Source organism: Marmota monax, unplaced genomic scaffold (assembly GCF_021218885.2).
Source record: "Marmota monax isolate L192 unplaced genomic scaffold, Marmota_monax_Labrador192_F-V1.1 WCK01_AAM20220418_F8-fsc00025, whole genome shotgun sequence".
NCBI classification, from domain to species: domain Eukaryota; kingdom Metazoa; phylum Chordata; class Mammalia; order Rodentia; family Sciuridae; genus Marmota; species Marmota monax.
The window spans coordinates 3,776,467-3,794,706 of NW_026691950.1; the positions used below are offsets into that span (position 1 = coordinate 3,776,467).

General features: G+C 39.5%; 1 protein-coding gene across 2 annotated transcripts in view; it reads right to left on the minus strand.

Moving 5' to 3' along the window:
- Nucleotides 1-4,822: 4,822 nt before the first annotated feature.
- Bend4 (BEN domain containing 4) overlaps nt 4,823-18,240 on the minus strand; it is a 34,250-nt gene continuing 20,832 nt past the window's right edge. Inside the window, exons 4-5 of one of the 2 annotated variants that reach the window (XM_046455850.2) lie at nt 13,444-13,684; nt 4,823-11,006 (exon numbers count right to left, since the gene is read on the minus strand). In XM_046455850.2, coding sequence (XP_046311806.1) covers nt 10,789-11,006; nt 13,444-13,684 — 459 coding nt within the window. In that variant the 3' untranslated portion in view covers nt 4,823-10,788. The remainder of the gene's footprint in view (nt 11,007-13,443; nt 13,685-18,240) is intronic. The other variant, XM_046455897.2, reaches the window with a different exon arrangement.

The following is an 18,240-nucleotide window of genomic DNA, read 5'->3' on the forward strand; positions in this document are numbered from 1 at the left end:
TTAATTGTGTTATTTATTTTTCTGGTGTTAAGTTTTTTTGTATAATGCTCTATCTAAGGTACAGGTGGTAAAGATTTTCTTCCATTCTGTAGGATCTTTGTTCACATTCTTGATGTTTCCTTTGCTGTGAAGATTTTCAGTTTGATACCATCCCTTTGTTGATTTTGATTTTACTTCTTGTAGGAATTTTATTAAGGAAGTTGGTTCTAAGCCTACATGATGTAGAGTTGAGCCTACTTTTTCTTCTCTCTGGTCTAATGCCTAAAACTTGATTCACTTAGGGTTGCGTTTTGTGCACGGTGAGAAACAGGGGTTCACTTTCATTCTATTACATATGGATTTCCAGTTCTCCCAGCACCATATGTTGAAGAGGCTATCTTTTCTCCAACCTATGTTTATAGCAACTTTGTCTAGGATGAGATAACTGGACTTTTTTTGTGTGTGCCTCTGTCTTCTATTCTATGCCATTGGTCTTCATGTCTGTTTTGGTGCCAATACCATGCTGTTTTTGTTACTATAGCTCTGGAGTATAATTTAAGGACTAGAACCAGACAAGGGACCCAAGCATGACAAGGGCACTTAGGTGTGTATTTTGGTCTACTTAGGCCAAAACGGAAGATGAATTCAAGTTTGATCAGCTTAAGCTGGAAGTCTTAAAAGTTACTGTTTTATCAGACTAATCATTGCACTTCTTTACTCAGTTTTGGAAGTCTTACTATGTTCAAAGATCAGTTTAAAGGAACGGTTAAAACGTGAGCTCACGTGGCATTAGACTCCCTGCATCAGCTTTGTGGCTTTACCACTTCCCCTGTAACACTGTGACGTTGCATATATCTCTTTAAGTATGTTTCCTCGTCCGTAGGGTGATATTAGAGCTTACCTCCTTCATGGGGTCATTAAGAAGATTCAGTGTGATAATGAACTTAACCCAATGATTTAATAAATGTTGACTACTCAAATTATTAAGAATTAAGGTGTCCTCTGTGCAGAGTCAACCCTCAGTATTTCATCGAGGTGGAACCAGAGATCTTTGAACTGACTCATCCCCATTGTTGTATTGAAGATCTTCCCTTTCTCCCTTCTCCACCTTGCTGCTTGTTCCAGGAGGCAGCCGTGAATGGACATCAATGGGTTCCCTAGCCCTCTGGTTTCCAGTATTCAGCTAGAGAAGGGAAGGAAAAGGATCATCAATTTCCCTGGCTCCTTCCCCACAGGGTCTGTAAAGTTTAACCATGCTCATTACAGAGACCACATTTCCTGGGAGGGAGGCCTTTAAATCCAGGCCACCAACACTCCTAGCCTGTCCTCCTCAGGCAGTCAGACTATGCCCTATTAGAACTGGGTCTGGATTCTATGCTTTCACCTGTATTATCAGCCCACACTGCTCATGCCACTGTACCACGTGTCTCTGTCAAACTCTTGGTGTGAATCCTTCTCTATGTGAGGTCTACACAACTGCTTTAAAAGTGTGTGTGGGGGTGGTGGTGCTGGGATTGTGGCTCAGTGGTAGAGCACTTGTCTGACATGTGTGAGGCACTGGGATTCAATCTCAGTACCACATACAAATAAATAAATAAAAGTCTATCAATAACTAAATTTTTTTTTAAGTGGAGCGGAGGAAGAGAAAAGGAGAAATACCAATTCAACCAGGATTTGGAAGCACACCAAATCATACATGAATTCTTTCTCTGCACTGGCATATACCATGGCTGAGATGGTCAAATTTAACTGTTGGTATGACCGGCACAGGCTCAGTGACTTCTTTTCAGTTATTTTATAACTGAACCAGCCTTCTGACTATACCTTCATTTGGGGGAACAAATTGTCCAGTAGAACTCATAATCTTTCTCATTGTGAATAGCTCTTTGTCATTTTTCTCCGAATAGTTATCGACCAGCCCTTGACTGTATCCTTCAGCCCAGTTCTTGAAGACTGAATCAAGTATACAGCCAATCAAGCACACCAGGCTCTTGATAAATATTGCATCAACGGATAATCAATTTAAGGGGGAATATATCATATTTGGTTCCTTAATTATGTAAATAGTATGTTGAGCAGCAGTCTCTAAAATTTGCTGATCTAGTATTTTGACCATTATGGACATTTCATTAAGAATGAAATACAATATATGGCCTTCCATAAACTCCATGTTTTCAAGGTTCATCCATGTCGTAGTGTACTATCCATCAGCCCTTCACATCATGTTTTCAATTCTCCTGCTTGAATATACCCATGATTGGAATTTCTTTGTCATATGATAACTTTTTCCTCCCTCTGGCTTTGGGGATTGACCATGCTACTGCCTTACTACTGAGCTATGCCCCAATCTCCATCCTTTTTTGCAGTATTGGGGATTGCACCCAGGGTGCTACTACACTCAGCTACATTCTGGGGTCACCAGCCACCCGCCCTGCCATCCACTTTTTAAAAAAAAATCTGAGACCAGATTAGCTTCAAATGGGATCCTCCTGCCTTAGCCTCCAGGGTAGCTTGGATTACAGGTGTGTGCACCCACACCGAGCCCTATGGTTAATTTTTTAAGGAACTGGCAACCTGTTTTCCAAAATAACTGCACTGCCTTTCTTTCCTACCAGTAATATGAGGATTTTAATTTCTCCACATGCTCACCAAGTTTTTTTTTTTTTTCCCCCACTTTAGCTATTTGTAATGGTTTGAATGAGGTGTCTCCCCAAAGGTCCTGTGTGGATGTAGCAATATTCAAGAGGTGGATCATGAGAGCCGTAACAATGTCCATCGTCACGCGAATGGCTAATAACTATAAGCAGGTGGGACCCAGCTGAAGGACACGGGCTACTGGGGGCATGCCCTGAAAGAGTTCATGTTCCTCTAGGTCCCTTCCCCTTTGATTCCTGGCCAGCCATGAATGGAGCAGTGCTCCTTTGCCAACCCCTTCTGCCATATTTTGCCTTGCCTTGGGGCCACAGCAATGGACTTGGCCTATCATGGACTGAAAACCATGAGCCTGAAATGATCTTTTCTCCTTCCTAAATTGTCAGGTATTTGGATCAGAGCAACACAAAGCTAACATGCAATCTTGGCGAAGGCGATGATTAATAATGCTGAACATCTTTTCATGTGCTTATTGCCATTTGCATACCTTCCATGAAGGACAGTTTCTTTGCACATTTTTTGAATGGTCTATTTTATTGTTGAGTTTTAAGAGTTCTCACTTTTGGATATCAGATTCTTACCAAATAAATGACTTGCAATTACTCTCATTCCAGTTTTGTTGATATCAAATTTATCGTTTTTCTTATTGCTTACACAGTATAAACTCAATATTGAAGAAATTATTGCAAAACCGAGACCATGATTTACTGATATGTTTCCTTAGAATATTAAACCCTATGACCCATTTTGAGTTGTTCTGTATCTGGTGTTGAAGTGGGGGTATAACTTCATTCTTCAGGATGTGGATATCCTGCTTGTCCCAATACCATCTGTTGAAAACACCATTTTTTTTTCCTCCAATGAATTGTCTTGGCACCCTTATTAAAAACCAACTGAGAGACATGACCGTTTACTTCTGTTGGCTATCTGGGTTCCTTGTTTCCATATGAATTTTAGGAGAAGCTTGGCAATTTCTGCAAACAGCTGAGATTCCAACAGGAATTGTGTTGAATCTATAGATCAACTTGGTGAGGACTGTCACCTTGGCAATACTGAGATTTTTACTCCATTACCATGGGGGTATCTTTCCATTATTTAGGACTTTTAAACTTTCTTCCAATGATTGTTTCACATATTTTGGTATTCAAATTTGGTGCATACTTTGTTGAATTTATTCCTAAGCATTTTGTTCTGTTGCTATAATTGGAATTTCTTTCTTGATTTGATTGTTCATCCTTAGTGTGGAGATATTCAATTGATTTTTACATATTGATCTTGTATCCTGCAACCTAGCTAGAACTGTATTTTTGATCAGCAGTCTTACCCTAGTGTGCCTTGCTATAATATATTCAGCAGCTCGAGTTATTTGGTAATTCTTTTAATAAACTGAATTTCCTTTTAGTTGGTATTTCAATTCTAACCAAAATTATTTGGAGTACTGCTTTCTACCTAAAACTACTGGCTAAAATTTTGCTCCTCAAGGGCCAAAACAAAACCTTTATTTTCCCCAAATAAAACTGTTTTGTCTCAGTAAACTAACATTTATTCAATTTTGCTCTTCCACAATGGTTGTGAAAAAATTTTTTAAAAAATTTTTATGTGGTGCTGATGGAAATCCAGTGCCTCATGCATGCTAGGTGTGCACTCTACCACTGAGCCACATCCCCAGCCCCTGGTAATCAAATTTATACTTTATGCAGTAACTAAAGTGGGAAGCCACAATCCTATCACCTTCTTAGCCCAGCCTTCTGCTTTTGTACTCCAAACACTATTCAAATACTGTAAACAATCAATATTCGTTCATTCTTAAAGGTCAGGAGTAGCAGCTGCAGGGTGTTTTTTTTCTTCCTGATGGAACGGTATTGAGAGTAGGAAGCATATGTTTAATGTTAACGTACAAAATACTGTATGGAAATCCTTTTAAATTAACACATCACTCCTGTATCATCACTGGCTGCTCATTTCATTCACTGGATTAAATGAATTTTCAGATGATTTTTGGGTGCTTCCCTGACATAACTGAGGTATCTTTTATTTGAGTATTAAGCATATATTATTTTCTTTGCGACCTACAGACAAGCCTAAAACCCTAAACTTCTGGGGGAAAAGTTCCCTATCAAAAAAAAAAAAAAAAAAAAAAAAAAAAAAACCCAAAATGTTTCACAATGAATTGGAGAGAAAGATGCAAAAATCAATTTAAAACACTTAACAGAGACTTGACATTTATTGTGCAACTTTATCCCCAACAGAACATGTGGCATTCTAGAGGTATATGAGGTAATAAAATCAATACTCCAATTAGAACACCTGAAATAATTGGCTCTAGTAACAAATGTCTCTTATAATTAAAAATATTGAATGTTTAAAAAACTCTTATAACATTTTAAGTTCCTAAAAGAAATGTGCCTAACACTTAAAAAACAACTTACTCTTCTATATAAATTGTTCACAAAATTTTTTCTTTTCTATTCTATATTACACTATGCATTTGTAGTTTTATTAACATTTCCCTAATGGGTATTAACTCTACACAGTACAATCAAATAGAAATTATTCATAGAGAATCCACAAGACTCCAACAATAAAAATATTAGGATCAATGGATTTGTCACAGTTTTTCCACAAGTATTCATCATAGAAAATAGAGTAAAGGCAAGTTGGCCCCAATGTTAGGCTGCTACATGAAATTCTAGAGAGAGGCATAAAGGCAATGCTTAAACTGGGCAGGGTCAGGCTGGACCAGTGACCTTGAAAGCTTTGTGACCTACCTCTGGCATGCCCTGTTCCTAAGCTCGACCAGGCCCCTCATGACCTTGGCATGCTTGAACTTAAAAACACAGCCGAATTGATGTTAAAGCCAAAACTACAGGAAAAGATCAACTTATTGTATTTGCCTACAAAATCTTCACAACCATTTTCACAATGACATTGTAAATTAAAACACTCTTCCACACCTGACTTAACTCTAAGGCTACAAATACAACAAATGTAAAGACAATGGAACATTGGCCGATGCCCAGTGCCACTTCTAGGAGCCCCCAAAGACTGTCATTTCACCAAATTAGATTTTTTCCCCTTTTTATATCCCTATATTTTAATACTAGGACTATAAGACAAATGTGAAAGAACTAGCAGTTTTAATCTACTCACTTAAATTAAAACTTTTCTGGTCTTCACAGATTGTTAGGTCAAGTTTTATGCAGGAACCTGGGTAGTTTTCAGAGGATATGTGTTTTGTATGCTCTTATTTAAGTACAAATATCAACTTTTCCTTGCTGGCTTAAGTTAAAAAAAAAAAAAATCCACCTAGAAGTGTAGATAAGTTTTGAGAACTGAGCTTTGACTACCAGGGAAAACTGAACTGGTCATCCCACTTACTGAACCTACAATGATCTTGATGGATCACTCGGGGCAGTTTCCTTATCCACACACAGTGATAATATGAACGGCCTCAGGGGGTAGCTGTGATTGTATGAAAGAATGCATTACAGTGCTTATCAAAACAACTGGCAAACCAGAACACAATAGTTGCATTTCTTAGTTAGCTGTAGTTAACTATTGTAGTCATAGTGGTTTTGAATGGGCCTGAAGCTTTTCCAACATGGCCAAGACACATCTGGACACTTATACTAGTGCAATTATTCTGAGAATGAACAGATTTTGAATGGGTTCTACTAGCACATGCACTTTCACTGCAATCTGGGGACTAGTGATTCAATGAAAACAAAGCCTTGTATTAACCAGCTATGGGTAATTATGAGAAAAGCTTAATCTAGTCACTGTTACTGCAGGGATTTAGTAATTTAATGCTTTCAACAATCAAACTGACCATGGTGGTCATTAGATGAGAGAAGTCCAACCCTTGCAATGTTTCCCACTATTTGATATACTGGTGAAGGGTAATAGTCATCTCTAATGTGTTAACATGTCAGCTAAAGTTTTAACATTTACGTTTAGAAGGTAAGTACTTAATGAGGTTTTTTTTCAGAGGGGGGGTTTCTTGATGTTTTCTGATGTCAATTCACACTTCTGTTAAAAAAAAAAAAAGAAAAAAGAAAACGAAAAATCCAATGCCACTGCCTAACAATGCAAGCAACTTTGCCATAGTCTGGGTGACATTTCCCTCCATTATTTCAAGTGAAGCAGTTATTTTTATCCAGTACTTAAATGACTGAAAGAAACCATCACTATGTTTACAAAAATACATAATGATACATACTGTTGTTTAGACACATTTACATTAGAGTTCTGACTTGAGCATTCTATTTGACATGTTTTGCCAAGCAGCTTTGGCACATGTCACTACATTAAACTTACACCAGCAAGATTTGCACCATATGTGCAAAATCATTTTCTATTACATTTCTACAAATCTGTATATAAGAGCTGTCAAAAATTAACACAGATCTGTACTATGAAATGACATAGCACTGAATGAGTGAAGTTATACATTTAAATGCGTTATCTAAGAATGAAACTTTAAAAAATTGAAATCTAATAAACTGAGGAGGTAGTCAATGGGTATTAGGTTTAAGTCTAGAGCACATATTGAATGACAGAATCCAAATGAGAGTGCAATGTGTGTTTGTGTTTCTAAACATTGTATACTTCATCTTTATATAATGCTCCATCCATTTTTTGAGAGCAACAGAAGGGAGGCACAAGTCATTAAAAGCAGCAGGGAAATGTAGAAATCACAAATCAGCAGATTCTAAAGTTTGGGTTCTTGTCTAGATTTTGCATAAATATCAGGCGTTACAAGAAAGTTACTGGATTTAAAACATTTTATCAACATCAGTTACCATCACTTGATGCCACACAGAGTAGCTGGGTAAATTAAAGATTATAACAACATACATATGTATCTCCTGATAGTCCTGATGACACTCTTCTATAAATGTGTTTTATTACTTATGAAGAGGTAAACAATGATCTAAAATATACACTCACCCACTTCACTTTTACTGATGCTGTGGTGGAACAAGGAATACCAAGCAAGGAAGGGCTGCCCAGGTTTAAGGACTGGAGAAAACACTTTCAAGTAAATTGAAATGTTTCCAGTTTTTCTCAAAAGCACTTAACACTTGGGTGAAGCAACCATGAGATTTCTGAACAATGCACCATCAGAAAGTGTGAGAAATGTGACTTGGTTCAATGGCTTGCAGAATATTACTCCCCTCCCCAGGTTCCTGATCTAAGTTACTGACAGATCTTTCCAGGGTTATCCTTAACCTGGCTGGAACCATGCTGGGGCTTCAGTTTACTTTGAGAAGCAGAAATATGGAAAACACAAGAAATGCCGAGACACTGTCACTTTTGGTAGGTATGGACTCTTCTGATAGCTTGTACCCTGGACCCACCTAGCCATTGATAAAATTGCCACATTTGGTCTTTGCAGTCAGATTAGCCCTGGGACCACCTTTCACCAATGAAATGGAACACATCTGCATTCCTAGAGTTTTAACAATTACACCAATGCTGAAATGATTCAAGGAGAAAAGTCGACAAAAGAACAATGTGTCTCACTACCAAAGACGTGGCAAATCTATCAAGAAAACAAGCCACATCTCCAAATCTCTAGATCATGGGAAAGCTTAACAGCAATAATGGGATGTCATTTTTAGTGGTGAGTTAAAACTGCCAGAGGCTGCTGACCCTTACCAAAAAATACATCCTTTGCTAAGATCCGATTTAACAATGAGGTGACCATGTAGGAATCTTTAACATACAAAGGTAACACACTACCCTACAGGTGAAGCTCAAACGGCAGCACAGATGCGTGCTGTGCTAAGGAGAGGGGCCAGATTATCTGAACTGATGTTGTACCTGGGTCAGGCGGTAAACTAAAGAAGTGGGATGCACAAGACTTACTGTTGAGGACGATGGAACACAAGACTCGAGGCTGGGGATCACAGGTCTTGGCACCAAGAGAAGCATGAGATCTGGCTATGGGATGCTGAGTAAGTTATCCCTGTGGGCCTTAACTTCCTCACGTGCAAGATAGCCAATCTGTGTTTGAACAGTCTAGAATTTGTAGCATATTAAAAGACAGCTGATAATTCACCTGGAAGAGGGTACAGGGGAGGGAAGAGAGCAGGTATGCCTCTGGAACAAAGGTGGTGTGGCAAGCCTAGCACAGCAGCTGTCTTGGTGATGAAAAAAAACTCCAGCCACTCTGTGGGTTCTTTCCCTGCTCAAGTGACAAGCAGGCTGCATGAGATTGCACACCACCCTCAGGAAAGAACAGCACAATGCAGGGCTATGCACAGATGAGAAGAAATGTGCAGAACCCTCAGATTCACAGATAAATAGTAAGAGAAGTTTTTCTTAAAAGCTATGGTCAAGTATTGCTGCTACAGAAGAATGACAATGTACCTTGCAGTAATGACTATAGCCCAGGATGAAAAAAGATGGAAAAACAGATGAGGCTATGGTGGTGTTTTTCTTCTGCACAAGGTTTCATGTCATCAAAGAAATCTCATAAGACACTGACTTTCTGGACCTCTAAAAACACAAGAAGTATCCTTGCATCCTTGAATAGCCAAAGATATTGGTCTCACAGTTGCCATAAGAGACACTGAATTTGCTTACATAATTTTACTTCCAACCTTGAGCTAATTCACCCAAAAGGATCTCCCTAAATCGTCCAACAAATCTGAGAAATGACCATCTCCATAGACAAACTTTTTAAGAAAGATTAGTTTTTAGGATTTCACATACACTGGATACTAATTATTGAATGCAAAGAATTTGCGATTTTACTTTAACAAAATATAGCATGCTCATGAATTAAAAATTTTCATCCAATTTTCAAAACCTGTGTTCACAGATGACATTAACAGCCTTCGATAAATGCTGCCCATTTAGTTCTTTGTTCAACAAAGAATGTACTAATCTGAACTTGTTTGCTAAAGGAATTTTCTCCTCACCTCCAAAGCTGAACAACTAACCTTCTGGAAATGATTCTAGCACCTCTGTAGCATTTGTTGATAGGAAAGGTTCCAAAGACATCACTAATTTCACATATGAAGCTCAATAAATTAAAGAGAAGTTGAGTTGGAGTGGAACAGTGTTAACGGAGCCAGAGTCTGGAATGCAGGGGAATCCTGGGGCAAAGGCGGCACACAGATCGCATGAGACATTTTCATCAAGACAATGGGAAACAGATAAAACCTAAAGATCAACACAGCACAGAAAACCTCTCAAATTTTGAAGAAATTATGAACAAGCCCATTGCATAGTTATCAGAATGGCCTTGAGGCAGGTGTGTTCTCAGTGCCTGAACATCTGATCAGTGCAGCAAATACCATAGGTTGCACCATGAGCTTGGTCTCAGTGCACCAAACTAATTGATGGAATTATCACTGTTCAACCCGCTACTTTGGCATTGTGTTGACAAAGCCAGACTTAATGCTATGGAACCTATGCATCTATGAACCAAGATATCAAACATTTGAAAATGATTTTGAATCTTTGGATGTTTCTTGATTGGCTTAATGAAAAATGACTACTATTTGTAAACTCCAGAGATCACACAGTGCCCTTTTGATCAACACAGTGGAAGTTTTCTTTATAAAACAACAAAAAAGTAGTTAACTTCCAATTAACCACTGTCTATACCAATGGCCTCTGTTCTCTGGCTTCTTATTAATAGACTTTTTGTTACGTACAGACAGCATGTGATATCTTTGCTGAGAACTCAGAATTCAAGTATTTGGAAAACATGGACAATTTACTTGAATTAAAATAAGAGAAAACTTTTTCTTTGTCCCTCACAATAACTCCCATGTCTTGCCTTCTCTCATGGGCAAACACTAACTCACCATTCCTTGAAGCTACCTCTGCTCAAGAAGCAGAGCTTACCTGAAGATGTCGGACAGGTGAGTAGGAGCTCACCTATTTTTCTACCCTCACTGTCTAGCCAGTAATCACTTAAAATCAACTACAATTTCTTTCTTTTGTTGTAGGTGCCATATACTTCCCAAACAACCCTAAAATGGATTTCTATTTGGGAACTGTGGTCAAGGGAGTTTTATGGTTGAGAATGTGTGAAGTATGACTGAACAACATGCTTTGGACTCTCAGGTGATGGTAAATGGACATTCACAATTGGAGCTCTTGAAAGGACCAGCTGCTACAGCGGGAAGATTCTGTCCACTAATCCCCAGATCCATCCTGTGAACTTTTATTGAAGACTTCATCCTGTGAAGCCTGGTGATCGATTCCTTCATAAAATGAGCCACCGTTGTGCAGGAAAGTTCCCACTGCCCGCCCCTGCCGGGCATGACCCACAGCGTCGCTGAACACTTTGTTTATCTGCTCCTCGGAGGGCATCCACCAATCGGGGTTGGAGGTGCAGTGCATCCTAATGAATTCTGTGGGAATATACACAACAGTAAAGAGAGAGAGAAAAAAACAATAGCTGGTTTTGACAGATGACAACAGGACAGGCTGCTCAAACATTAACAGAAGCTCCATCAGAAAAGCTGTATGGGAGATCCAATGCAGTGCCATGATGAGGTCACTTATTACACCCAACTTATTCCAAACCAATTTTCTTCTCATATGTACAAGTAAAAATCCCCTAAGGGAGAGGTCATCTTGCTAAGGAACATCTGCTGTTGAAAACAAAGGTAAATTTGATCAGTAAGACATTGTGTGCACCATGCCTGGTGCAGGTTAGTAACGGAGCACACTGATATTTTGAGAAAGTTAAATCAAGAAGCACAGCAAATATCATTAGCATGGTATTCTTTAACCAGCTAAGAGTTTAAAGACTGAGCACAATAAAATGGCAGGGTCTTAATGAGAGGGAGGGTACTAATTCAGAGAAGGTTTCTTCATTCTTAAAATGCTGCAAGATGGGCTACACTTCCTTCTCAAACTGAAATATCTACATATTTACTAGCATAATATATGATCTCAACTAAATATTTAATGTTACCAGAATATAATCAGCATGCTTGGAGGAGGGATAGCTCAGCTGCCTTTGGCATGATCACCATTTCTTGCCCATGGATTTTACACTTAAGGGCTGGATAAAAGCTGTGGGTTATGCCCCATGTGAGAAATGTACTAGAGACTGTGGACTCTGGCTAGGCAGCCTGGCCAGCATCAGTGTGACCATGGACCAGCAGTGTTCTTCAGGCAATGGCATTGGTTCTCTGGGATGTCTTTTCATCCCTCTGTTTGTCTGACTTGCTATTAACATAAGATGTGAATCAAGTTTCTAGAAAGGGATACAGTTGTGACACCCCTCATCTTGGCTCCTTTATAAGCCTAAGGGCAACTTTGTTGAATATATATAAAGAGTGCACCCAGTAGAGCCCCCAAGCTCAATACTGCCTGTTGGTGAATAACTCCATCACTTTTGATGATATTGGGGAATAAGGGAAACTATGGCTAGTTTGCTAAATGAACCCTAGTAAGTTCTATCACCTAGTCAGTCTAAGTAAAATTTTCAGATTGGCCAATGAGAGGTAGGCTCTGGAGTATACCCAGTTAATACTGGTATTTTTCTCAGATGGTTTCCTGAGGCATAGGCCACTTACATGAGGATCAACAAGATCATCTAGGGTGATCATGGCCAGGAGCCATGCATGCTGAATGAGAAATCTCTGGCGTTGGCTAAGAATCTTAATTGCTAATAAATACCATGTATTCAGCCTAGCCACCTATGGTTGCAGAAACCAAGTGCTTACGGTAAGGTGGCACTCAGCAGGGAACATAGGGATATTCTTTCTAATAAACAAAGACTTTATCAGTGGTAACTTAAAAAAAAAAAAAACAAAACTATAATTTCTTCATCAGGAAAATTTTTGATCCCTATCCAGATTAAACCAGAATTAAAACTTTATAGTCAATAAAACTGCTATTGAACTATACAGGTTAATATTTGAGTGTTCTAATGTGGATTTTTCAGATGTGCCAGTGTTCAGTTGGCACTATTATGTTTCTACTTGTCTACATGTTTATTTGTATCTTTCAAATCAACTGTATACCTCCTGATTCCTCCTCCTCACATCTGCCTGCTTTCAATAGTGCAGATCAGCTGCAAAATGATCACCAGTTAATACAAATGAAATGGTAGTATTATCTGAATACTTAGTATTTTTTTTTCTTTTTTTGTGATACTAGGAATTGAACCCAGGGGTACTCTACCATTGAGCTACATTCTCTGCTCTTCTTATTTTTAAAACTTTGAGACAGGTCTAAGTTGCCCAGACTGGTCTTGAACTTGCCATCCTCCTGCCTCAGCCTCCAGAGTCACTGAGCCCAGCTCTAAGCAGCATTTTTAATACAGAAACTTTAAACCAAAACAAAGTTTTACTGGGTAAGATATCCTGCAGGCACTAAGGAAAATTAATTCTAAACAAACTTAAGGAGTTGGGTTGAGTATTCTTGAGAAGAAAGTTAGGGGAGGGGTGGCAGGCTAGAAGTGGAAACAAAAGTTCTATTTTACCAAATTAAAAAAAATATATTCCACATCTTCCTTTCTTTTGTGCATTTCCCTATGCTCCCATTTTGCCAGAAATGGCCTCCTCTGGCAGCAAAAAGAAATCTGAATTTAAAGCGTGAAACATGAGGTGCTATGCAATGCTTATGTACCATTAAGTGAGAACAACGAGGCTAAAGCAAACGATTTTTTACAGAGCTTCTCACTACCAGGTAGATGGGCCACATGAAGCCTATACGCTTCTCAGTGGAAAGAAATCAAAATACAGTAAGGCTGAACACTTGTACGGGGCAGCCACAGCCAATGCGGTGAAATGGGATCACGGATGGTGGACACTGAGCGGAAGGATGCAGTACCTCGGAGGCATGTGACTTTAACTGGATCCAGAGGGCGTCTTTCGGGACCTGTCTCTCCTGACTGCACTGACCTTTTCCTTTTCCCAAGGCCGCATGAGTACTTAAGCTCATCGGTTGTGAAAACAAATCTGATGAGGTAGCGAAGGAGCCGTCTCCCATCTTTCTTTGAAGAATTTACAGCCTCGTCCCACTGTTTGCTCGTTATGTAGACGGGATAGTTGTTCAACAGCTGCTTGCTTCCCTGGAAAAGCAAAATATTTTCTCATTACCTACTGAGCCAGCCAGCCAGAAGCCAAAGTGATCTCCATTTCAAAGGCAAACCTGCTTTTTAACCAAGTGGCTATGCTGACAATGAACCGATACTGAAGAGCACAAGTAATTGCTCACACTCAGAATGGGCACTTTTCAAATTACATTTGCATTTTCTATAACAAGAGCCAATGAGGTATAATGAACACCTTTGAAAGAGGAGCTATTTATAACTCGCATTTTAACAGGTAGGTTAAAATGTGTCAAGATCCAATGACAGGAAACACTATTTAAATATAACCTGTAACTTTCCTTTTCAATCTATTAAAATATGCAAAAAATGACTTTGAAGAGTGTGATCAAACAGGTCCCTTCATCCTCTGGTTGGCAGTTAAGTACTTTTAGAAATGGTGCTGGTGGTCTATTTTAATCAGATATTACCTGTGTTTAAAGCACCTAACACCTGATAGCCACTGTGTTACAGTGGAAACAACATTTAAAAAAGTGATTTTTAAAAAAGGGGAATTGTGGAAACTAGAAAAAAAAATCATTAACAATAATGCAAAACAGGTTTCCTCAAATTATAGCTTCTACAAATGCCACTATGTCAACTCAAAATTTTTCTTACTTTTCACCTTCATAATTTATGTCTGCTATAAAATTCCCAGGCTAAATAGCTGCAGTGGGACTAATTATGGGAATTTCTGTAACATTTATAAGCCATGTTTAGTCAATTGCACCTACACAACCATTACTTTAGTTCTGGCTGTCCATAAAATTCTACAGTCCAGGACAAATTAATTAACCCATGATCTCAGTTTTAATGTACTCTTTCCCCAGTAATTAAGGTGTACAAAATAAAGAAGGGAAAACTCATTCAGTTTTACAACTCTGCAAATTTACTACAGGTTATAAATTTGGCACCGTTTGGGTCTGACAAGGTTTTATTTCAAAAAGTGCTCTGCTTAGTTAAGCACTGAGAAAGGTAAGTGGTAGAGAAGCCAACAGAAAAAGGCAGCCAGAGCTGGCTAGGAAACTGTCAGTAAAATGTGCACATGGAAACTCATCACTTCAGTTTTTCCAGAAAGCTATATAGTGTGACTTGATTTCCCTTCTTAAGGGAAGCAGTTGAGGCTGCAGTTTGTGCTATGGATTTAGAGACAAGCTGGATTTAAGATGATTCTTGTTTTTTTTTTTTTTTTGTCTTAAATTAATGTGAGCAAAGTACTCAACCTTGTTGGAACAAAAGTTTCTCCATCTGTAAAATACAATAAACTGTATTATAATGTGTTTATGAAGTGAGCATTTGGGAGCATATACCAATCCTTTGTTCTGTGTACAATGAGGGGGACATACATAGTGTGTAAGAGGTGACTGATCAGAAGACAGGTAGAAACTAACGTTTTACAGCTTGGGAAATGGGAAGTGAGATACAAGTAATCTGGAGCAGTGCAGTTACAGAAGAGGGAATGAGATGTAGAATCAAGAGCACCAGGCAACCAATCCAGTGACTAGGTTATGGGAGATGGAGGTAAGATGATTCCTAAGTAAAAAGGTGGTATCTTGCACAGATAACAGAATATGGCTGGGAGAAGAGAGCAAACAGGGAAAAAAATCTCACTGCTTCTCATGCACTGAGAGGGAAGGGCTTATCAGGGCTCTGTCCAGTTGACCCCCTCAGCCCTCAGGGCAGCCAGGATCGGGGATGAGTGAAATCCAGGTTGGCTGGCCAGAATCATTCCTGGTGTCAAAAGCACCTTTGTGGAAAAACTTTATTAATAACTGTCACCATTTATTGAGCAACTGATGACCAGCCTGAGGTGCTTGCCCCAAGCCCTAGGCATGCTGGCCTCCTTTCTCCTCCCCTGCAGCAGTGTCAGTTCAACTGCAAAGCTGGACTCTGGGCTCACCCTTGGGCAGGTGACTAACTTCTCCAAACTCAGCTCCTTTCTGTCAGAATAGGGATACTACTCCAAGCTTGCTGGTGTATATAGTGAGGCTTCCACCAATGTCCTACCAGATGAAGAGCTCTTGAGAATCAGGATTTTTATCATTTTACACAATATCCTACCCCCAGGGTGGAGAACAGCATCTGTCACACAGTAGGTATAATAAACATGTCCCACGACTGATGTAGTACAATGCTTACTACTGTGGCTGGCACAAGGTGGACAGTAAGGGCAGCTACAGGAAAGAGTGCCTACCTTTTTTTAACCACTGTGGCACTGAGACACTTGAAAAGAGCTGATGAACATAAATTGGCAAAGTTAAAAGAACTTTAAGGAGAGCAACAGATACAAGGGTCTATTAATTTAAAATGTTCCTGTACTTAAGATCTCTGCAAATATACTTGTCCATTTTGGAAAAGGAGACTGTTTATTTAACACTATATTAAAAAATGTTTTCCCTCAGGTGTGTGAGCTCACCTGCAAGGTAGGATTATGGCTATTTTACCAAGTTCCCAGGATGCAAAGGGGTGGGTTCTTGAATTTGGGGACATGATGCCATGCTGTACCCCTAAAGTCAGTCTACTTCAAGATGGGAAGCTGTGGTTTGGAAGCTGGCAACCCAAGAAAGCTACTTTCTCAAATCCTTTTAAAAATCCACTTATAGAAGAGCTCAGAACTCTTCCAAAATGCAGAAGCTCTACATAAAATATTGTCTCATAAAATGTAGAAATACCATTTAGAGGTAATTTTCATCAAGAAAAAGGAAAACAGAGAATACGTAATTCACAGCCCAAAACACAACTCAGAATGCCCTGTGGGTTATGGATGAGAGTTATAATCCTGTTGTGGCATAGTTAATAGAAATAAAATGTGACAAATAATAAAAATGAGAAAATGCTCATGTGCTTGAAATGACAATAAAAATAGGATAGTAATAATGATGATGATGGGTAATAAAAGCTTAAATAGTCCTATCCAACGGAAATGCAGTTATTTTTTCCTCTGTTTTTTACATTTTTATGGAATTCTGATTCTCTAGCCTCTTCAATTAGCCACCAACAGGTTATAAACGCTGACCTGTTGTTGAGTCACTTTGATAAAACTAAGATAAATAACCCTAAATTAAAGTCTTTGCAGGCTCATAGCCAAACAGAAGACACAGGTGTACATTAAGTAAGGTATGGAGTTCTGCATTAGACCTGTGAACAATGTGCTACGTGAGCATAAAACAGGAAGGGCAGTCGGGGAGAGCTTCCTCAAAGAAGTGGCTTTTCATCTCTGTTTACATTTATATGACAAAAGTGTCAAGTACGAAATGTAGACTTTATTATTAGTCTGAGTAATGAAAGGATTTTAAGCAAGTAACATTTAGTTTGGATCTGTAATTTACAAGATAGAGATGAAAAATCTATTCTAATACTCCAGGTGTAAAGTGCTAAGTGCAGCTCAGAGAGAAGATAGGCAATTCACATGGCTGTAGAATCAGCGTATGCCAGGAGGAAGGAGGGGACAGCCAGGACATTGTCAGAAACTCCTACCTGGTTTGGTGGGACTGTTACTGAAGAGAAAACATGAGCATGTGTGTTCAGAGTGAGGGTGATGAGGCTCAGGGGTGTGTGGGCACCCCAAGTGGTGCAGTAGACAGTGGCATAAGGTTGAGCTGTGGGGACTGGGGCTCTCCATACCCACTGGAACTTCTTAACCTTCAAGCGGTGGATGTTGTAAGAACAGAACTGAACAGAGAAGAGCAAGAGAAGATGAAGAATGAAACTCTGGGGAACAATGGATGGAAAACTCTTGAGAGTGCAGTAAGAAAAGGATGGGGAATCCAGAGAAAGTACCAATGCTAAGGCCAAGAAGAAAAGAGATAAGGGCTACAAGAAGGTCCCTGGGGCGGGTAACCAGCAAAGGCACCTGAAAACATTCCAGGGGGTAGTGAAAGTAGAGTGAGATTACAGGGTGGAGAGCAGATGGGAATTAGGAGAGTAGGGACGGTGAACAGGGACCAATCTTCAAGTGTTTAATTCATTAAAAAAGGGAGGTCATCATTCAGCAAACATGAACTGAGGACCTTCTAGGACAGATACCGGGGATACTACTGGGGATAAGACCTGGGATCCAAGCTCAAGGAGCAAGACGTGTCATGGCGTGGCAGGAAAGCACTGTCAGAGGGTGATGTGAGAGCATACTGCAATGGAAGGAGAAAGAAAGAATATCAATTGAGGAAGGAAGGGGGAAGTAAAGGGAGGCTTTTTTAGGGTAGGCAAGACTTGAGTGTGTTTGATAGTGTTCTTAAGCCTTGGAAGGAAAAGAACATATTCACCACCAAGCCTTCAATACCTTGTAAAGATGGACCATGTCTAAACTGACATACCATGACCTTCAAAACGGACCGTTTCTCCGACACACGGAGAGACTGTTGTTTCTTCTACTGAAGTCGGGAGAAAAAGTGGCTCAGGTCAGGAAAATAGCCCACCTGAACTCCAGAGAATGTCAGGTGGGAGATGCTCCATCATGAAAGGCATTATGGAACACTAGCTCTGCCTGAGGGTGCGAAAGGTGGGTGTCTCCCACTGTAGGCCCTTGCTGTGCCAAAGGA